Source organism: Bufo bufo, chromosome 5, assembly GCF_905171765.1.
Source record: "Bufo bufo chromosome 5, aBufBuf1.1, whole genome shotgun sequence".
Lineage (NCBI taxonomy): Eukaryota > Metazoa > Chordata > Amphibia > Anura > Bufonidae > Bufo > Bufo bufo.
In genome coordinates, this window is record NC_053393.1 from 361,288,205 (window position 1) to 361,311,651 (window position 23,447).

At 43.3% G+C, this 23,447-nt stretch overlaps 1 protein-coding gene across 1 annotated transcript in view; it reads right to left on the bottom strand.

The window, feature by feature from the left end:
- The window catches only part of LOC121001312 (dynein heavy chain 5, axonemal-like), a 304,445-nt gene extending 298,486 nt beyond the window's left edge, over positions 1 to 5,959 (bottom strand). Inside the window, 1 exon segment of the mRNA XM_040432320.1 lies at positions 5,812 to 5,959. Coding sequence (XP_040288254.1) covers positions 5,812 to 5,959 — 148 coding nt within the window.
- Positions 5,960 to 23,447: the final 17,488 nt, after the last annotated feature.

The window sequence follows — 23,447 nt, forward strand, 5'->3', positions numbered from 1 at the left end:
GGCTATTTCAGTGTTTTGCGGTCCGTTTTTCACAGATCCAATGTTCCGTTTTTTGTTTCCATTTTGTTTCTGTTTCGGTTCCGTTTTTCCGTATGGCATATACAGTATACAATAATTACATAGAACAAATTGGGCTGGGCATAACATTTTCAATAGATGGTTCCGCAAAAAACGGAAAAGATATGGAAGACATACGGATGCATTTCTGTATGCATTCCGTTTTTTTTGCGGACCCATTGACTTTAATGGAGCCACGGAACATGACTTACGGCAAAATATAGGACATGTTCTATCTTTGCACGGAACGGAGATACGGAAACAGAAAAAAAACCTGGTAGTGCGAAAAAGGCCTAAAAGGCCAAATCTGTGCAGAGATGTGGATTTATTGTCATTTTATGTCAGGTAGTCACACGTTGTGATGGCAAAGGCAAAAAAACTCTCTCTTTTTGAACGTGGTCGGGTTGTTGAACTGCATAAGCAGGGTCTCTCACAGCGCGCCATCGCTGCTGAGGTGGGACGCAGTAAGACAGTCATTTGGAATTTCTTAAATGATCCTGAGGGACAAAAAAGTCAAGTGGAAGACCCAAAAAAATTTCATCAGCACTGAGCCGGAGGATCCAATTGGCTGTCCGTCAAGACACTGGACGATCCTCAACCCAAATTAAGGCCCTTACTGGTGCTGACTGCAGCCCCATAATCATCAGACGGCATCTGAGACTGAAGGGCTTCAAAAACAAAAAACGTCTTCAAAGACCTCGTCTCCTTGAACGCCAGAGAACTGCTCGTTTGGACTTTGCAAGAGAGCACCAAACATGGGACATTCAAAGGTGGAAGAAAGTTTTTTTTTTCTCTGAAGACAAAAAATTTAACCTTGATGGTTCCTGATGGTTTCCAACGTTACTGGCATGACAAGCAGATCCCACCTGAGATGTTTTCTACGTGCCACAGTGGAGGGGGCGCCATAATGGTCTGGGGTGCTTTTTCCTTCAGTGGAACAATGGAGCTTCAGGAAGTGCAGGGGCGTCAAACGGCCGCTGGCTATGTCCAGATGTTGCAGAGAGCATTCCTCATGAATGAGGGCCCTCGTCTGTGTGGTAACAACTGGGTTTTACAACAGGACAACGCTACAGTACACAATGCCCGCAGGACAAGGGACTTCTTCCAGGAGAATAACATCACTCTTTTGGCCCATCCTGCGTGTTCCCCTGATCTAAATCCAATCGTTTTTTTTGGGAGGTGTGGTCCTAAACTTTTGATCAGCTGAAAAACAGCCTGTTTCAGTTTATTCGTTGTTTTCATTACCTTGAATGCTCCAAAAATGTTTTGTCTCACTCCCATTTCTTCTTTTTGCATGTTGAAGCTTTACTTGAAACCCTGTTAAGATCCAGCCATGATAAATATGATTTTTTTGCCATTTTTCAAGTGGTCTTAAACTTTTGAACAGGACTGTATGTGATTGTGGATCTATTGCACTGTGCTCACATCACCTCATCAGTTCAAGACAATAGATCAACAGATATGAACTGACTGTATCTACCGGACAGAGGGTCAGTCCAGAAGATGAGGCCGAAACACTGACTATGTTTCCTGGACCGATCACGATTGTGGGAATCATGCTACTTTTACACTCGCAGGATCTGCACAGACGGATCCGTTCAGATAATACAATTGCATTCATCCGTTCAGAACGGATCCCAACGGATCAGAAACTCCCAAAAAGTGACACCATTTTGGAGATTATAGGATAATGTGACTATTTTATCGGTACTATTTTGGGGTACAAATGATTTTTGATCACTCGATATTATGCTTTTGTGAGGCAAGGTAACCAAAAAATGGGTGTTCTGGCACCATTTTTTGTTTTTGACAGCGTTCACCTGAAAGGATAGACCATGTGATATTTTTATAGAGCAGGTCGTTGTGGACACAGCAATACATGCTGCATTGTACTACATTGACAGTGTGCCTGCGAGACCCCATCTGGAGCCTGGGTCTCACAGGCTTCCGTACATGGCAGAACCCAAGGCCTTTGCATGGCCTGGGGTTGCCATGGCAGCCATTGACCCCCTGTCACTGCAATACAGGGGGATGATGGAGAGGCAGAGGAAGCCCTCTCCCTCTGCGAAACATGTATATGCCGCTGTCAGCGTTGATCACGGCATATAAGGGGTTAATCTATTCACCTTGTCTTACATTTTTTTTGTCCCCTAAGAGGACTTGAAGCCACTATCTTTTGATACACTTTACAATTGACTACAATGGTTAGAAAGGCTAAACAGCAATTCTATTTTTGCCTAAAACAAGCTAGTCTTAGTCCCAAGATAATGATAGATTTCTATTGTTGTACTATTGAAAGCATACTTACCAACTGTATTGCTGCATGGTATGGTAGTTGTACTATAATTAATCACAAATTGTAACAATGGGTGGTTAAGACTGGGTGTTCATTTACCGTCGATACATTTACTGTCGATTGAGCCTTTACCGTAAGAGATGTGTGGGGAATTTTAAAGGATATTGATCATCCGAATCACAGCTTGTCTGAATAATTTATTTGGGTAGGTGCTATAAATGTTATCAGTACTGTACCAAAAGGTTAAGGAGGAGTTTTTTTTCCCTGTAATATTGTTAAATCAAGAAATGCCTTTTTAAAATGTCATTGTAGATGTCACTTTTGTGTTCTGTGTTTCATTGGCTATGTAATGTACTTGCTCAATCTAATCTAATCATCTGAGTTATCTCTGATCCCATCAGTGAGACCTGGGTGGCTGATGTATAATACAGCCCGCACCATCACCATGACATAATAGTATGTTACAGTGCATTAAGTGGTTAATGACAGAGGACTAAGTTGTAAAATGGGTTCATCTTCCTAGCAGATCATGCACCATAAAAGCAAATAGACACTCATAACTGGCGTAGATTTGAGGTTTAGTTTATGCCAGAATGGGACATAAATGATAGCAAATCTTTTGGTGTGCGGGAGGCCACGCCCCATTCCACTACTTTTTTCAAAAGAGGTGAGAGCATAATAAAAATGGAAAAAGTAGCATTTTTTTCAAGCAAAATGACACTTGTGCAAAAAAAAATAAAAAATTGTGACTCCTGTACTGCGGAAACTGTCGTACACCCTTGATAAGCCCCCCTAACCTGTAATAAAAGGTGTAGGTATATTGTAGCATGTACACTATTAAAGTGGGTGAGCAGTCTGGAAGCCTATGAGAGGCACTGATACTAACAACTTGCATAGTTCTCAGTTTACACGAGTCTCATGTATCATTTCAGACCCATCTATGCTTCAGAGCCAGCTACACAATGAGTCTACCAAGTTCAGAGAAGGGAGCCCTACCAATCATAAGAACAGGGACGGAGAAGGGAGCAGCAGGTTGAGCATGTGCACAGAGAAAGGATTTCCAGATAACCATATACCACCCCCAACACACACATTATGCCCACACATACGCATTATACACACACACACTGGCCACCCTAGTAAAGTAATACTCAGTTCACTTTCACAGGGATTACTTGCCTTATCTTAACTGTTAATCAGTGTTGCTGAGATTTGTGCATATTTTGGTTGTCATAGTAACAAGAGACATTTACACAGTTTAGTAATGAACATCTATAATCACACACCACTTTGTGTACTTTCATATTTAATATTGAAAAGTCAATTTTGAGATTCAGAAAGAAGAAATTACTGTTAGCACCTTCCATTTGGACCGTAAGCAAACCTAAAAAATGGGTTTATTATAAAGAATGCAGGTCTAGTGCCATAGTGCCCCCCAAATACAATGACTGTCACAAAGCCTCCATATAAAGCAAAGCCCACCCACCCCTAAGCATTATCTACCTCCTTGTCTCACAGGGAAAAACCTGAACCAGAGGAAGCATCAGTCATGGAGTAAAAACTCTTGGTGGGTGATGCTGCCTCCTGCTGGCTGAACTTGTCATACATATATCTATTATATATCAAATACAACAAAAAACGACCCACCCATAAAAACCTACACTACTATGTTTGTATACTTAACAAAAAAAAATAAGCTGATTTGGCAACCGGGGGGAGGTTGTAATTAACTAGAGCAATGAGTTTGCATTTGGTTGGGACAATGTACGTAACGACTTGTGAGAAAAGTAGAAGATAATTTTATATATAAAAAAAAAGTAGAGGATACAGTAGCTGTCCATTTGGGAATTATGGAATACAATAAATATTAATATATAATAGATTATACAGGGTGGCCCACAAAACATAGCCCGCCTCCAATATCTCCAAATCAAACTGACTAACAGTAAGGCCCCTTTCACACGAGCGAGTTTTCCGTGCGGGTGCAATGTGTGATGTGAACGCATAGCACCCGCACTGAATCCTGACCCATTCATTTCAATGGGACTGTGCAGATGAGCGGTGATTTTCACGCATCACTTGTACGTTGCGTGAAAATCGCAGCATGTTCTATATTCTGCGTTTTTCACGCAGCCCTGGCCCCCATAGAAGTGAATGGGGCTGCGTGAAAAACGCATTGCATCAGCAAGCAAGTGCGGGATGCAATGCGTTTTTCACTGATGGTTGCTAAGAGATGTTGTTTGAAAAACTTCATTTTTTTATCACGCGTGTGAAAAACGCATTAAAACGCATTGCACCCGCTCGGAAAACACTGAACGCAATCGGAGACAAAACTGACTCAACTTGCTTGCAAAATGGTGCGAGTTTCCCTGAACGCACCCTGAACACATCCGGAGCCAATCCGTATCATTCGTGTGAAAGGGGCCTAAGGGTCCATTCACACGTCCGCAACTGTTTTGCGGTCGGCAAATTGCGGATCCGCAAAACACGGACACCGGCCATGTGCTTTCCACATTTTGCAGACCACATATGGCCGGCACAATAATATAAATGCCTTTTCTTCTCTGTGGCAGCGGACATGCTCTATTTTTTTTGCGGGGCCTCAGAACGGAAGTGCGGATAGCACACACTGTGCCGTCCACATCTTTTGCGGCCCCATTGAAAATGAATGGATCCACACCCGTTCCGCAAAATTGCAGAACGAATGCGGACCCATTTTGTGGGCGTGTGAATGGACCCTTAGGCCTCTTGCACACGAACATTTTTTTTTACGTTTACGTTTCGTTTCTTGAATTCCGTATGCAGAACCATTCATTTCAATGGATTCGCCAAAAAAAAAAGAAAGGTACTCCGTATGCCTTTCGTTTTCCGTTCAAAGATAGAACATGTCCTATTACTGTCTGCATAACGGACAAGGATAGAACTGTTCTATCAGGGGCCAGTTGTTCCGTTCCGCAAAAAACTGAATGCACACGGATGTCATCAGTATTTTTTGCGGATCTGTTTTCTGCGGACCGCAAAATACTTAGAGACCTGCAAGAGACCTTAATCTGTCTTAGTTGTTCATAGCAACCAATCACAGCTCAGCGTTCATTTTTTCAGAGCCCTGTAGAGCTCTGATTGGTTGCTATGGGCAGTTTCATTTTGAGATATTGGAGATGGGCTACTTTTTTGTGGGCCACCCTGTATATAGTTTACAATTCTAAACTGGCTCAACTCTATCACAAAAGAGTCCTTTTTTACTTTGTTCTCTAGCTCTATGAGGTGGGTTCTCCTGTGTGTAGAAGATCTGATATATGGAACTACCATCTATATCCAAATAGTTGAACCACTGCTTTCATTACTACAGTTCAGTTTACTGCAACCAAAGTAGTGATGCTTGGGTGGCATGAGAAGAACGGATTATGGCACCCAGTACTACAAATATGAAGCATAGATAAATGGGAGCACTGGTTCACCTTTGTTAATAGAGATCAGTGGAGGATTTATAGGTTGCTCTGTGTCTCCTTTAGATGCACTGCTGGGAGAGTCCACTTCAGTTTCCTCTTCTATAATGGGAGGAATGGGATCTTCTCCATCCACATCAGTTCTGTTGCCGTCATCCATACTGTATACCCTTAGGGATAGAAAACATTGGATGTTATGACCCAAATCCATATTAAACTGGTGTAAAGTAGAAATTGCTTAGTTGTCCATAACAACCAGTCATATTCCACCTTTCATTTTTCACAGCTTCTTTGGAAAATAAAGGTGGAATCTGATTGGTTGCTATGAGCAACTAAGCCAGTTCTACTTTACACCAGTTTGATAAATCTCCCCCATAGGATTTAAAATATTCTGTTAGACACATACCTACCTTAAGGCCCCACTAGGATGACCGTATGGCCACCGTGCCCCTGATGCAAACCGCTGATCCGCAATACACGGGCACCGGTCGCGTGAACTCACAGACCCACTGACTTGAATGGGTCTGCGATCTGCAACATATGGCAAAAGATAGAACATGTCCTATCTTTTGCGGTGCAGAGGCACAAATCAGAAGTCCATGGAAGAGCTTCCAAGTGTTTCCTTGGGTTTCCAATCCATGCCTATGCACGTGTTCTATCTTTTGTCGTATATTCCGGATCGTGTACCCATTCAAGTCAATGGGTCTGCACCACAGCACAGATTTCACATGGCCAGTGCCCGTGTATTGTGGACCTGCTGTTTGCAGTCTGCAGCTTGGGCACGGCGGCCATTATCTGAATGGGGCCCCAAAGGGTATTCTGGTTATATCCAGTTATCACCTATCACAGTATAGGGAATAACTATTAGATCCAACTACTAGGGCCAGCACCAATTACAAGAAAGGGCGGGCTCTAACTTTTGGGGAACCCTGAGATAAATGGAGCAGCAGGTCCAGTATGCGCGCTGTCACTCCATTCATCTTATGGCACCGCTGAGTAACAACGCTCAGCTATTTCTGGCAGTCCCATAGAGATGAATGGACTGGCAGTGCACTGCAGCTCCGTTTATTTCAGGTATCCTCACAGGGGCGGGGTCCCCCTTCTAATGAGCTTTGGGGGTCCCAATTGTTGGATCTAGTTATTCCCTATGCTTCAGATAGGGAAATAACTTGATAAAATCAGATAACCCCATTAGGTAATCTGTCACCACGATGTTGGACTAATACATGAGTAGTACTGTAGATATGGAGTCCGGATCATTACTGCCCCCACTCCCTGGCTGTCAGCGCTCAGAGCTGCAGTGAAATACATTGTCAGGGCTGCTGTACATGCGCACATAAGTCCTCTCCATTATGCTAGTACAGCATGGCAGTCCGCACTGTGAATTTCAGTGCAGAGCACTGAAAGTGGCATAATAGGGCATTAGGTAAAATGGTGATCTGGACTCCATATCTGCAGTACAACGCATGTATCACTGTACATATCGTGCAGTTTCCCTTTAACAAAGATATTAGCAGCATTGTATCATTTTCCTAATTATAGAGGGGATTTATAAATACTCATATAATTTGAAGCAAAGGCAATTCTGTAATACTTATATTTATATATATATTTAATTGTAGGTTACAGGGAACTTCATGAACTGCAGTGCAATACCATACACTTATAACTGGCATCACTTGCTTTACAAGCAAGAGAAATATGAAAAAGATGTAATATTATATGGCATTAAAGAAAAACACTGCACAACTACTAACACAGTGAAGAAAAATCTGCCTTTGTCCTCATGCACACGACCGTGGTGTCTTTTGCAGTCCGCAAAACACGGATGGCGTCCGTGCTCGTTCTGCAATTTGCGGAACGGCATGGACAGCCTTCAATATAAATGCCTATTGTTGTCCGCAAAGCGGGCAACAAAAATGTAAATAGTGCACAAGCACAGCCAGCGATGCTGGATTGCAGAGTGGCGGTAACACCTGGAAACGAGCAGCGTATAATGCAATGGAAAAATGAACCAGGCCAGCAAATGAAGCAATATGGATAATAACAATACATTAGAAAGTACCTCATATTAAGTACGTTAAGAATATGGACTCCGTCCTACTGTAAAACGTATGGCCTCCACAGAGGTCTTTCTGAAGTTTCAGCAAATATTGAAGTCCACAATCTTAACAAAGCTTTTAAAAGAACCTGATTCGCTCAACGCTAATGATAAATGTCATTTGCTGAAGCGAGACAACCTGCATATTTACTAGGATTTACGCTTGAAAACGGGAGTATTTTTTACTCCAGGGAAACAGAGGGGGAAATTTATTAAAACTGGTGTAAAGCAGAAATGTTTAGTTGCCCATAACAACCAATCAGATTCCACTTTTCATTTTTCAAAGGAGCTCTGAAAAAAGAAATGTGGAATCACAAATGATAAGACATGTCTGTACTTTTGCCATATCTTGTGGATCGCAGACCGATTTAAGTCAATGGGTCTGCATCCGCAGCACGAAGTGCACATGACTAGTGCCCATGCATTGCTGACAGCTATTTGTGGTCCGCAGCATGGGCACGGAGCCCTTACGTTCGAGAGCATGGACCCTTAGGGCTCTTTCACATAAGCGGATCCTGTGTGGGTAATCCACTGCGTGAAAGAGAGCCAAGCCCCGTTCCGGACAGCAGAGACACGGAGCATTAACATGATTGATAATGCTTCGTATCTCTCTGTGATCTTTTTACAAAAAAATCACAGTGAGAAATGTATCTGTGATTTCATAGTAAAAAGATCACAGAGAGATACGAAGCATTATCAATCATGTTACTGCTCCGTGTCTCTGCTGTCCGGAACGGGGCTTGGCTATCTTTCACGCAGCGGATTCCCGCACAGGATCCGCTCGTGTAAAAGAGCCCTTAAAGGGGTTTCCCAAGATTTTTTTACTGATGAAATGTCCTATCATCTGGATAGGTCATCAGTATCTGATTGGTGGGGGTCCCGGGTGTCAGCTGTTTGAGAAGGAAGCGACACTTGCAGTAGCGCAGCGGCTTTCTCTCTGCTTTTCCTAGGCCGACTAACAACTCGTTGCCTAGGAACAGCTAAGCCCATTCACTGTGAATGAGGCTGAGCATGATACCAAGCACAACTGCTATACAATGTACAGTGCTGTGCTTGGTAAGCTGCAAGAAGGCAGCAGCGCTCACAGGAACACCTTCTCAAACAGCTGATCGGCGGGCGTCCCCACTGATCAGATTCTGATGACATATCCAGAGGATAGGTCATCTCATCAGTAAAAATAATCTTGGAAAACCCTTAACTTAAGTTACAGTATATCCAGATGAAACATGTAAATTGTAGCAGCAAATAAATCTGGGTATCCGTGGCAAAATGCACTCGAGTTAGGGCTCATACACATGACTGTAGCCTATAAAACACGGATACCGGCCGTTTGAATTCTACATTTTGTGGAACGTAGCATAAACCGGACAAGAATAGGACATGTTCTAGCTTTCTGCAGAGTCATGGAACAGACATACGGATGAGAATGAAGTGAATGGGTCTGCATCTAAACCGCAAAAAATGCCTTTACAGTAAATGCAGGTTTGTTACAGATTTTCCTTAAAGTTCACCCTATGCATTGCAAAGGGTGAAATGTGCGGTGAAGATCCGCAGTATAAACTGACATGTCAATTTCCATTTTTTTCTGCAGTGTGTGGATAGAAAATCTTATTGCCTTTGTTGCTACTGTAATATGGTGTGGATAGACAGAAAGGAGGTCATTTACAAAGATGAACTTTTTACTCCGGCCTTGTTTCCCCCTGCACTGCCGGATGATGAGGCGTGCACCTCTTCATAGATTAGGTGCCCTTGGAGTAAAAACTACACCAGCCCCTGACTCTTTCTGCGTCCATGGTCCTGGCTCCTGCCACTCCTAAGTTTCATGGGCGGCATCAAAAAACACCCACGCGACACAATATTGTTGCACAGGCCTTTAAAAAGTTGTCAAACTACGGTCTTGCGACTTTTTAACGCCAATACCACTTTGCGGGTGCTGTATTATGCTGCATTTTTTCTGCAGGAAAACCGCTTGTAATCTGCAATGTGTGCAGTTACCCTATTGCATCCTTCAGGTTTTACCAAGAAACAAAAAGGCATATTCATCAATGCAAATGTGACAAATCTTGAAACATGAAAAGAATAGCATTAATTGAGCTCTATAGTTATACAGCCCACCAGAGCTTCTCCTGACACTTTCATAGAGGAGGGAAAGGGGGCACAGGTTGTAAGACGTAAGCACAGGGAACCCTAAGAAGATCTATCTATCATCATACGTACCTCTCTCTGTAGGGTTCCTATGCAGTGGGTGGCAGGGCTCGGAGTGTATGTGGCTTCTGGGACTGTTGCTGTTTGTTGTCATGACTTCCTTTTCTCTTTAGTGTTTAGCTGGTGTCATGGCAACTGCTGTAATGTGATCTGCCCTCACTGGTGACAAGTGCAGGCATTAGCCATGCCTTTCTGGGGCCCTCCTCTAGTGTACTAGGTATTTATCATGAGTGCCTGCCTGTTCTGTCCTCCATGAGTGTATTGACTGAGGTCAGGAACAGAGAAGCGTTGCTTGTTGCCATGAGACCAGCGAGCTGCCGAGTACACAGGCAGGGGCCTGTATCCCAGCAATAGGCTGGATACATTGCTCCGTCTACCTCTTTAACCTCTTCATCAGCGTGTGTTACCGCCGTCGGAGGGGGCTTTATACACTTCACATTTGGGGTCCAGTTTATTTACCGATATTTGTTTTTCTTCTTAAAAATGCCCAACAGAAGGCAAAATCATATAAAAGAGTCAATACAGTCCGTACATCATAAAAGTAAGGCTACTTTTACACTCGCGTTTTGTGCGGATCCGTCATGGATGGATCCGTTCAGATAATACAACCGTCTGCGTCCGTTCAGAACAGATCCGTTTGTATTATCTTTAACATAGCCAAGACGGATCCGTCATGAACACCATTGAAAGTCAATGGAGGAAGGATCCGTTTTCTAGTATGCCAGATTGTGTCAGAGAAAACGGATCCGTCCCCATTGACTTACATTGTGTGTCAGGACGGATCCGTTTGGCTCAGTTTCATCAGAGCGGAACGGAGGCGGAACGGAGGCAAACTGATGCATTCTGAACGGATCCTTTTCCATTCACAATGCATTAGGGCAAAACTGATCCGCTTTGGACCGCTTGTGAGAGCCCTGAACTGGTCTCACAAACGGAAAGCCAAATCGCGAGTGTGAAAGTAGCCTAAAATGTAAAGTGAATCTGTCACCTGTACTATGCTGCCCTCACAGAGTATAGTGAAAGACCCACATGTATTAAGGGATTTGCAACTGTTTCAATCATAAAACAGTCACAAGTCCTCTTTTTAAACGGCCATCCGACAACTTTTAGTCACACAGCCGGTTTTACACAGTGTTTGCAGTTGGGAGGGGTGTCAGGGGCCGTGCTGGGGCCAGGCAAACTTACTGAGGTACATTTATCAAGACTGGTGTAAAGGAAAATTGGCTTAGTTGCCCATAGCAACCAATCAGAATCCACCTTTCATTTTTCAGAGCTCCTTTAGAAAATGAAAGGTGGAATCTTATGGGTTGCTATGGGCAACTAAGCCAGTTATACTTTACATCAGTTTGATAAATCTCCCCCACTAACATTTACACCTGGAAACAGGCGTAAATGATAGCAAAAAGCTATGCCAGCCAGGCGCAAGGACTGCCATAGATGCACCTAATTTATGACAAGGTGCATACCTCATCATAAATCGTAGGGCAGTGCAAAGGGGAAACTAAGACCGGCATAAATGTGCCCCAGTGATTTAGTGGTGAAGATTTATGTGAATTTCTGCAGCTATCCGCACCAAAATCCCAAATGTCTAATTGCAGTGTTTGGTGCAGATTTGATGTGGTTTTGCAGAAGATTTCAACTTTCCATTGAAATCCATAGCTAAAACCGCAAACATAATTGACATGCCGCAGATTTAAAAAACCGCACGGTGGGTAAATTTCTGCACGGAAAAAATCTGCGCAGTGTATATATGAGATTAGTGTAACCTCATCATACACTTTGCTGGTACTGTAATACCCTGTGTTTTTTTCACGCGGAAAAACTGCACATATTCTGCTACGTGTGCAGGTGGCCTTAGGATACCTCCCCATGGTGCGGATTACGTGAAGTTTTTCCGCAGCGTAATACAGTACCAGCAAAGTACATGAGATTAGACAAATCTCATGTATGCTTTGGAGGACATTTACTAAGACGGCTTTTTACAATGATCTTAGTTGTTCCCCCTCTTCATAAAAGGCGCGTGTATGGCAGTCTGTGCGACTGTATGAAAAACTACTTTTTTGTCTACTTTTTCACCTGTTTCAGGCCCTTAACATGCCCTTTGTTATAAAAATGCCTGTGGAACAAATATTGTTGCACGGGCATTAGAATAGACGCAAAAATGCCCCTTTGTGACTATTTTTACGCCAGACAAGCTTTAATAAATGACCCCCTTTGCTTTTTTTTTAGGTGTGGAAATTGACCTGCCATAAGAATTGTGAAATCCACAGCATGTAGCATGGTTTTCCCCATAGACTTCAATGGGGTTAACAGAAAATCTGCATAAAAAAACGCACAAAAACTGCAATAATTAGTGTGGATCTATGTGCGTTTTTATAAGGATTTCATGCAGATTTTCTGCACACAAATCTTCACCATACGCAGGGAACTGCAAGAGTGCAGATTTCAAAACAGAAAATCCTAATGGTTTTTCATGTGGATTTCTGTGCGCTTATGCATCGGATCCGCACCAAAACCTGCATGTTTTCTTCGCGGATTTCTGTGCGTTTCTGCACCAAAAAAAGAAAACGTTTTACTTGCGGTTTTTGGTGCAGATTTGATGCAGATTTTCTGTAGATCTCACCCTTGCATTGAAAAGGGTGAAATCTGCACACACACCAAAATTGAACAAACAACTGACATGCTGCAGATTTCTAAATCCGCACAGCAGGTCAATTTCTGCATGGAAAAAAAGTGTACATGAGATTTACTGGTACTGTATTACACTGTGGGTTTTCCGCACGTAGAGCTGGATGGACTAACCGCATAGTCCGCATCGTGTGCAGGCACCCTTAGGCCCTTTTCAGACGAGCAAGTTTCACGCTGCGGACTCACAACTCAGCTTTTGGAGTGAAATTCCAGCACTGCCGGGGTCGCATAGCATTATATTGATTTATGATGCTATGTAACCCTTAAAGGTCTGGAATATACTGCGGTCCCCAATGCACGGGCAACAAACGTGGTTTCCGCAGACAGATGCAGACCCATTTAATTTGAATGGATCCGTGATCCGTCCGCACTGCAAAAAATAGAACAAGTTGCGGCGCACAAACAGCCGGGGCCCGGATTCACAAGAGACTGAAAATCTGCTGTGGATTTTGCTGCATTTCCGCAGCAAAAACCACAACAAAACAGCATGTATTGCTTCATTTTTTTTATAGCTGAAAAGCCAGCACATTTCACCCTCTCCATTGTAAAGGTGAAATGTGCAAGAGAAATCCGCAGTATAAACTGACATGCTCCAGAATTCAAAACCCACAACGCCGCACCTTTTCCGCTGTGTTTTGTTTACGCAGCGTGCGGATTAGAATTCAGAAATTCTCATCTACTTTGCTGGTACTGTACAATGCGTAAACAAAAAAGACCAAACAGGCCAAGCACTAATAACACCTAAATCACGGGGATACAGTACACTGTGCTTGAGCATTACCTGCATCTATTATGGTAACCAAGGTACCAGCTCAAAACCTACAAAGAAGAAACAAGCCCAAAACAGTACCCATAAAATATAATAAAACTTTATTGTGTATACAAATGACATGATGCAAGGACAGGTGGCAGAAAAAGCATCCTCCAGAGACTACATAATTTACAAATGGGGGTGAATATGGAAAGGTGTATATATTATAATGCATGGTCTGGACTACACCCACTGGGATAGTACCCTGTAAACAACGTAGCTACAAATAGCGCCAAATAGTAATAGAATATAAAAAACTAATACCAATATTCAAACTTACCCATTTGCAATTGTGGTCAATGGTGGGCGTGACCCCAACGCGCGTTTCGGCATACACTTCGTCTGGGGGTCTAACCTTCTTCGTAGGTTGTTTACTGTACAATGCAGCAGATATACCGACCAAAAATCTGTGACCACAAATACGCAACTAATCAATCACATGTGACACTGGCCTGACACAATGACATGAGTCCGATGAGGCTCGCTGCCCCGTTACACATATGAAAGAATCCTGCCGGAGGTGGAGGAGGGCGTGAACAGCGAGCCTCATCAAACTCATCTCCCAGCACTGGGAGGTTCGGCATGTCAGTACTCTAAGGCAGGTTTCACACGGGTGTTGCGGAAAAAAGATGTGGGTGCGTTGCAAGAACATGCGCGATTTTTCCGAGCGAGTGCAAAACATTGTAATGCGTTTTTGTTCTTCCTCACAGAAGTTCGGGTTTTGGTTAGGTGTTGTGTAGATTGTATTATTTTCCCTTATAACATGGTTATAAGGGAAAATAATAGCATTCTTAATACAGAGCTGGAGGGGTTAAAAAAATATATATTAAAAAAAATATATATATATATATATTTAACTCACCTTAATCCACTTGTTTGCACAGCCGCCATCTCTTCTGTCTTCTTCTTTGAGGAATAGGACCTTTGATGATGTCATGTTATAAGGGAAAATAATAATAATCGGGTCTCCATCCCGATCGTCTCCTAGCAACCGTGCGTGGAAATTGCACCGCATCCGCACTTGCTTGCGGATGCTTGCGACTTTCACGCAGCTCCATTCACTTCTATGGGGCCTGCGTTGCGTGGAAAATGCACAATATAGAGCATGCTGCGATTTTCACGCAAAGCACAAGTGATGCGTGAAAATCACCGCTCATGTGAACAGCCCCATTGAAGTGAATGGGTCCGGATTCAGTGCGGGTGCAATGCGTTCACCTCACGCATTGCACCCGTGCGCAAAACTCGCCCATGTGAAAGAGGCCTAAGGCTGCCTGCACACGGGTGCGGGCGAACGCACATAAGATCCATGTGGATTTGCAGTATCTCACAAAAGTGAGTACACCCCTCGCATTTCTGTAAATATTTTATTCTATCTTTTCATAGGATAACACTGAAGATATGACACTTTGATACAATGTAAAGTAGTCAGTGTACAGCTTGTATAACAGTGTAAATTTAGTGTGCCCTCAAAATACGACCATGCCATGCCATTTTTTGCGGTCCGCAAATTGTGGATCCGCAAAACACAGATGGCACCCGTGTGCCTTGCGCAATTTGCGGAACGGAACAGGTGGCCTATTATAGAAATGCCTATTCTTGTTCGCCAAACGGACGGAAATAGGACAGGACTCATAATTGTTGTGGGGCCACGGAACGGAGCAACGGATGCAGACAGCTGTCCACATCTTTTGCGGACCCATTGAAATGAATGGTTCCGTATATGGACCGCATGCGGAACGCAGAAAACGGCCTGTATACGGAATGCAAAATACGTTCGTGTGAACGAGCCCTAACTCAACACACAGCCATTAATGTCTAAACCGCTGGCAACAAAAGTGTGTACACCCCTAAGTGAAAATAGCCAAAGTGTGCCCAATTAGCCATTTTCCCTTCCCGATGTCATGTGACTTGCTAGTGTTACAAGGTCTCAGGTGTGCATGGGGAGCAGGTGTGTTAAATTTGGTGTTATCGCTCTCACACTCTCTCAACTGATGCAGTTTTGCCGCAGATCTTACCCTTCATTGGAAAAGGGGGAAATCTGCTTATAACTGCAAACATAATCGACATGCTGTGAATTTGGAAATTCGCAATGCAAGTCAATTTGCACCCAAAAAAAAACTGCAAAGTATACAAGAGATTTGTGTACTCTCATACATTTTGCTGGTACTGTACTAATACTATGCTGTTCTTCCACACAGGAATCCGCACTGAAAAACCGCACATATTCCGCAATGTGTGCAGGTTGCCTAAGCGGTCACATTTCTGTGCTGAGAGGAACCATCCCATTACAAAGGCATCCAGGCCTGCCATGTACAGGAGCCTATGAGGCCCAGCCCACAAGTTTCAGTGCATCATGTACTGTCCTGCATTAAAACAGCAATCCGACTCTCTACAAGTCCAATAGTGAGACTAAAATAAAAATCTAAATAATAAAAGAAGTGCTTTATAAAAATAAAAGTTTCAAGTGTAAAAAAAGCACCCCTTTTCCCTACTCAAACCATATACGATGGTAAAAAATAAAAAAATAGACATATTAAATATCGCTGTGCCCATAACAACCAGCTCTACCAAAAGTATCACATGATCTATAAAAAATAAAAATGGTGCCAAAAGAGCCATTGTTTGCTCAACTTGCCTCAAAAAAAGTGTAATAACGAGCAATCACAAAGTACTAGGTAGCCCAAAACAGGACCAATGAAAACATCACCTTATCCTGAAAAAAATTGTGACACAAAAACATGATTTTTAAAACTATACATATTTGGTATCACTGCTTCAGTAATTACTGGCTCTATAAAAGATCTATTATTAAAAAAATTTAAATGGTGCCAGATCAGACTTTTTTTGGTCACCTCACCTCACAAAAAGCATAGCATCAAGCAATCAAAAAGCCATATGAAAACGTCACCCCTTAGTGACCAAGCACATTTTTAAAGAATTGCATTCCAAGAGCTAGAACTTTTTTGTTTTTTCATAAATGTACTTGTAGGAGGTCTTATTTTTTGCAGGACAAGTTATAGTTTTTAATACACCATTTTAAGTACATGTAATGATTGAATAAAGCCAGCCTTTAGCTAAAACCCCCTTTGTTTACGTCAGTAAAAACACGTATGGGTGGTCACTAAGGGGTTAATAAATGACCCCCATAATTGATACCCGGGCCTTTTTGTAAATTACCTAGGAATTGAAGGTAGCCACCTGTATCAGGTATACAGGGAGTGCAGAATTATTAGGCAAATGAGTATTTTGACCACATCATCCTCTTTATGCATGTTGTCTTACTCCAAGCTGTATAGGCTCGAAAGCCTACTACCAATTAAGCATATTAGGTGATGTGCATCTCTGTAATGAGAAGGGGTGTGGTCTAATGACATCAACACCCTATATTAGGTGTGCATATCTATTAGGCAACTTCCTTTCCTTTGGCAAAATGGGTCAAAAGAAGGACTTGACAGGCTCAGAAAAGTCAAAAATAGTGAGATATCTTGCAGAGGGATGCAGCACTCTTAACCACCTCCGGACCGCTGTACGCACAGACGCGTCCTGGAGGTGGTTGATTCATTCCGCCTGGACGCATATACGCGTCATCTCGCGAGACGCGAGATTTCCTGTGAACGCGCGCACACAGGAACGGAAGGTAAGAGAGTTGATCTCCAGCCTGCCAGCGGCGATCGTTCGCTGGCAGGCTGGAGATGTGTTTTTTTTAACCCCTAACAGGTATATTAGACGCTGTTTTGATAACAGCGTCTAATATACCTGCTACCTGGTCCTCTGGTGGTCCCCTTTGTTTGGATCGACCACCAGAGGACACAGGTAGCTCGGTAAAGTAGCACCAAGCACCACTACACTACACTACACCCCCCCCCCCGTCACTTATTAACCCCTTATTAGCCCCTGATCACCCCTGATCACCCCATATAGACTCCCTGATCACCCCCCTGTCATTGATTTCCCCCCTGTCATTGATTTCCCCCCTGTCATTGATTTCCCCCCTGTCATTGATCTCCCCCCTGTCATTGATCTCCCCCCTGTCATTGATCTCCCCCCTGTCATTGATCTCCCCCCTGTCATTGATCTCCCCCCTGTCATTGATCTCCCCCCTGTCATTGATCTCCCCCCTGTCATTGATCTCCCCCCTGTCATTGATCTCCCCCCTGTCATTGATCTCCCCCCTGTCATTGATCTCCCCCCTGTCATTGATCTCCCCCCTGTCATTGATCTCCCCCCTGTCATTGATCTCCCCCCTGTCATTGATCACCCCCCTGTCATTGATCACCCCCCTGTAAAGCTCCATTCAGACGTCCGCATGATTTTTACGGATCCACTGATAGATGGATCGGATCCGCAAAACGCATCCGGACGTCTGAATGAAGCCTTACAGGGGCGTGATCAATGACTGTGGTGATCACCCCATATAGACTCCCTGATCACCCCCCTGTCATTGATTACCCCCCTGTCATTGATTACCCCCCTGTAAAGCTCCATTCAGACGTCCGCATGATTTTTACGGATCCACTGATAGATGGATCGGATCCGCAAAACGCATCCGGACGTCTGAATGAAGCCTTACAGGGGCATGATCAATGACTGTGGTGATCACCCCATATAGACTCCCTGATCACCCCCCTGTAAAGCTCCATTCAGATGTCCGCATGATTTTTACGGATGCACTGATAGATGGATCGGATCCGCAAAACGCATACGGACGTCTGAATGAAGCCTTACAGGGGCGTGATCAATGACTGTGGTGATCACCCCATATAGACTCCCTGATCACCCCCCTGTCATTGATTACCCCCCTGTAAAGCTCCATTCAGACGTCCGCATGATTTTTACGGATCCACTGATGGATGGATCGGATCCGCAAAACGCATCCGGACGTCTGAATGAAGCCTTACAGGGGCATGATCAATGACTGTGGTGATCACCCCATATAGACTCCCTGATCACCCCCCTGTCATTGATTACCCCCCTGTAAAGCTCCATTCAGATGTCCGCATGATTTTTACGGATGCACTGATAGATGGATCGGATCCGCAAAACGCATCCGGACGTCTGAATGAAGCCTTACAGGGGCGTGATCAATGACTGTGGTGATCACCCCATATAGACTCCCTGATCACCCCCCTGTCATTGATTACCCCCCTGTCATTGATTACCCCCCTGTAAAGCTCCATTCAGACGTCCGCATGATTTTTACGGATCCGCTGATAGATGGATCGGATCCGCAAAACGCATCCGGACGTCTGAATGAAGCCTTACAGGGGCATGATCAATGACTGTGGTGATCACCCCATATAGACTCCCTGATCACCCCCCCTGTCATTGATCACCCCCCCTGTCATTGATCACCCCCCCTGTCATTGATCACCCCTCTGTAAGGCTCCATTCAGACATTTTTTTGGCCCAAGTTAGCGGAATTATTATTATTTTTTTCTTACAAAGTCTCATATTCCACTAACTTGTGTCAAAAAATAAAATCTCACATGAACTCCCCATACCCCTCACGGAATCCAAATGCGTAAAATTTTTTAGACATTTATATTCCAGACTTCTTCTCACGCTTTAGGGCCCCTAGAATGCCAGGGCAGTATAAATACCCCACATGTGACCCCATTTCGGAAAGAAGACACCCCCAGGTATTCCGTGAGGGGCATATTGAGTCCATGAAAGATTGAAATTTTTGTCCCAAGTTAGCGGAACGGGAGACTTTGTGAGAAAAAAATTAAAAATATCAATTTCCGCTAACTTGTGCCAAAAAAAAATAAATTCGATGAACTCGCCATGCCCCTCATTGAATACCTTGGGGTGTCTTCTTTCCAAAATGGGGTCACATGTGGGGTATTTATACTGCCCTGGCATTCTAGGGGCCCCAAAGCGTGAGAAGAAGTCTGGTATCCAAATGTCTAAAAATGCCCTCCTAAAAGGAATTTGGGCACCTTTGCGCATCTAGGCTGCAAAAAAGTGTCACACATCTGGTATCGCCTTACTCAGGAGAAGTTGGGGAATGTGTTTTGGGGTGTCATTTTACATATACCCATGCTGGGTGAGAGAAATATCTTGGTCAAATGCCAACTTTGTATAAAAAAATGGGAAAAGTTGTCTTTTGTCAAGATATTTCTCTCACCCAGCAAGGGTATATGTAAAATGACACCCCAAAACACATTCCCCAACTTCTCCTGAATACGGCGATACCACATGTGTGACACTTTTTTGCAGCCTAGGTGGGCAAAGGGGCCCATATTCCAAAGAGCACCTTTAGGATTTCACAGGTCATTTACCTACTTACCACACATTAGGGCCCCTGGAAAATGCCAGGGCAGTATAACTACCCCACAAGTGACCCCATTTTGGAAAGAAGACACCCCAAGGTATTCCGTGAGGGGCATGGCGAGTTCCTAGAATTTTTTATTTTTTGTCACAAGTTAGTGGAAAATGCTGATTTTTTTTTTTTTTTTTTTTTCATACAAAGTCTCATATTCCACTAACTTGTGACAAAAAATAAAAACTTCCATGAACTCACTATGCCCATCAGCGAATACCTTGGGGTCTCTTCTTTCCAAAATGGGGTCACTTGTGGGGTAGTTATACTGCCCTGGCATTCTAGGGGCCCAAATGTGTGGTAAGGAGTTTGAAATCAAATTCTGTAAAAAATGACCTGTGAAATCCAAAAGGTGCTCTTTGGAATATGGGCCCCTTTGCCCACCTAGGCTGCAAAAAAGTGTCACACATCTGGTATTGCCGTACTCAGGAGAAGGTGGGGAATGTGTTTTGGGGTGTCATTTTACATATACCCATGCTGGGTGAGAGAAATATCTTGGCAAAAGACAACTTTTCCCATTTTTTTAAGATATTTATCTCACCTAGCATGGGTATATGTAAAAAGACACCCCAAAACACATTCCTCAACTTCTCCTGAATACAGAGATACCAGATGTGTGACACTTTTTTGCAGCCTAGGTGGGCAAAGGGGCCCATATTCCAAAGAGCACCTTTCGGAAAGACAACTTTTCCCATTTTTTTATACAAAGTTGGCATTTGACCAAGATATTTCTCTCACCCAGCATGGGTATATATAAAATGACACCCCAAAACACATTCCCCACCTTCTCCTGAGTACGGAGATACCAGATGTGTGACACTTTTTTGCAGCCTAGGTGGGCAAAGGGGCCCATATTCCAAAGAGCACCTTTCGGATTTCACTGGTCATTTTTTACAGAATTTGATTTCAAACTCCTTACCACACATTTGGGCCCCTAGAATGCCAGGGCAGTATAACCACCCCACAAGTGACCCCATTTTGGAAAGAAGAGACCCCAAGGTATTTCGTGATGGGCATAGTGAGTTCATAGAAGTTTTTATTTTTTGTCACAAGTTAGTGGAATATGAGACTTTGTAAGAAAAAAAAAAAAAAAAAAAAAATCATCATTTTCCGCTAACTTGTGACAAAAAATAAAAAGTTCTATGAACTCACTATGCCCATCAGCGAATACCTTAGGGTGTCTACTTTCCGAAATGGGGTCATTTGTGGGGTGTTTGTACTGTCTGGGCATTGTAGAACCTCAGGAAACATGACAGGTGCTCAGAAAGTCAGAGCTGCTTCAAAAAGCGGAAATTCACATTTTTGTACCATAGTTTGTAAACGCTATAACTTTTACCCAAACCATTTTTTTTTTTACCCAAACATTTTTTTTTATCAAAGACATGTAGAACAATAAATTTAGAGCAAAATTTATATATGGATGTCGTTTTTTTTGCAAAATTTTACAACTGAAAGTGAAAAATGTCATTTTTTTGCAAAAAAATCGTTAAATTTCGATTAATAACAAAAAAAGTAAAAATGTCAGCAGCAATGAAATAGCACCAAATGACAGCTCTATTAGTGAGAAGAAAAGGAGGTAAAATTCATTTGGGTGGTAAGTTGCATGACCGAGCAATAAACGGTGAAAGTAGTGTAGGTCAGAAGTGTAAAAAGTGGCCTGGTCTTTCAGGGTGTTTAAGCACTGGGGGCTGAGGTGGTTAAAATTGCAAAGCTTCTGAAGCGTGATCATCGAACAATCAAGCGTTTCATTCAAAATAGTCAACAGGGTCGCAAGAAGCGTGTGGAAAAAACAAGGTGCAAAATAACTGCCCATGAACTGAGAAAAGTCAAGCGTGCAGCTGCCAAGATGCCACTTGCCACCAGTTTGGCCATATTTCAGAGCTGCAACATCACTGGAGTGCCCAAAAGCACAAGGTGTGCAATACTCAGAGACATGGCCAAGGTAAGAAAGGCTGAAAGACGACCACCACTGAACAAGACACACAAGCTGAAACGTCAAGATTGGGCCAAGAAATATCTCAAGACTGATTTTTCTAAGGTTTTATGGACTGATGAAATGAGAGTGAGTCTTGATGGGCCAGATGGATGGGCCCGTGGCTGGATTGGTAAAGGGCAGAGAGCTCCAGTCCGACTCAGACGCCAGCAAGGTGGAGGTGGAGTACTGGTTTGGGCTGGTATCATCAAAGATGAGCTTGTGGGGCCTTTTCGGGTTGAGGATGGAGTCAAGCTCAACTCCCAGTCCTACTGCCAGTTTCTGGAAGACACCTTCCTCAAGCAGTGGTACAGGAAGAAGTCTGCATCCTTCAAGAAAAACATGATTTTCATGCAGGACAATGCTCCATCACACGCGTCCAAGTACTCCACAGCGTGGCTGGCAAGAAAGGGTATAAAAGAAGAAAATCTAATGACATGGCCTCCTTGTTCACCTGATCTGAACCCCATTGAGAACCTGTGGTCCATCATCAAATGTGAGATTTACAAGGAGGGAAAACAGTACACCTCTCTGAACAGTGTCTGGGAGGCTGTGGTTGCTGCTGCACGCAATGTTGATGGTGAACAGATCAAAACACCATGGATGGCAGGCTTTTGAGTGTCCTTGCAAAGAAAGGTGGCTATATTGGTCACTGATTTGTTTTTGTTTTGTTTTTGAATGTCAGAAATGTATATTTGTGAATGTTGAGATGTTATATTGGTTTCACTGGTAAAAATAAATAATTGAAATGGGTATATATTTGTTTTTTGTTAAGTTGCCTAATAATTATGCACAGTAATAGTCACCTGCACACACAGATATCCCCCTAAAATAGCTAAAACTAAAAACAAACTAAAAACTACTTCCAAAAATATTCAGCTTTGATATTAATGAGTTTTTTGGGTTCATTGAGAACATGGTTGTTGTTCAATAATAAAATTAATCCTCAAAAATACAACTTGCCTAATAATTCTGCACTCCCTGTATTGCCTCCTTCTTGTGCCAGGCTCTAGTTTTCCGTTTTATCAAATAAGGTTGGAGTGCCTGATAAGAGATGTCAGCACACCCATGACTGTTGTATTCTGGGATACAGAGTGGCTTCTGTCTGTCCACATTAGGCCTCATGCACACGACCGCTGTTGGGTTCCGTGTTCGTTGTTCCGTTTTCCGTGATTTTCTGCGGACCCATTGACTTTTAATGGGTCCGTTGAAAACTCTGAAAATGCACCGTTTGTCATCCGCGTCCGTGACCCGTGTTTCCAGTCCGTGAAAAAAATATGACCTGTCCTATTTTTTTCACGGACAACGGTTCGCGGACCCATTCAAGTCAATGGGTCCGTGAAAAAACACAGAGGCACGCAAGATTGTCATCCGCGTCCGTGATCCGTTTTTTTCCTATCATTTTCAAGGCAAACGACTTAGATTTTTTTTCCACTTTTCATGTCAGGTGATCCTCCAAAAATCAAGGAAGACACACGGGAAAAAAAACGGAAACGGATCACGGAACCACGGAACTCCGTTTTACGGACCGTGAAAAAATACTGTCGTG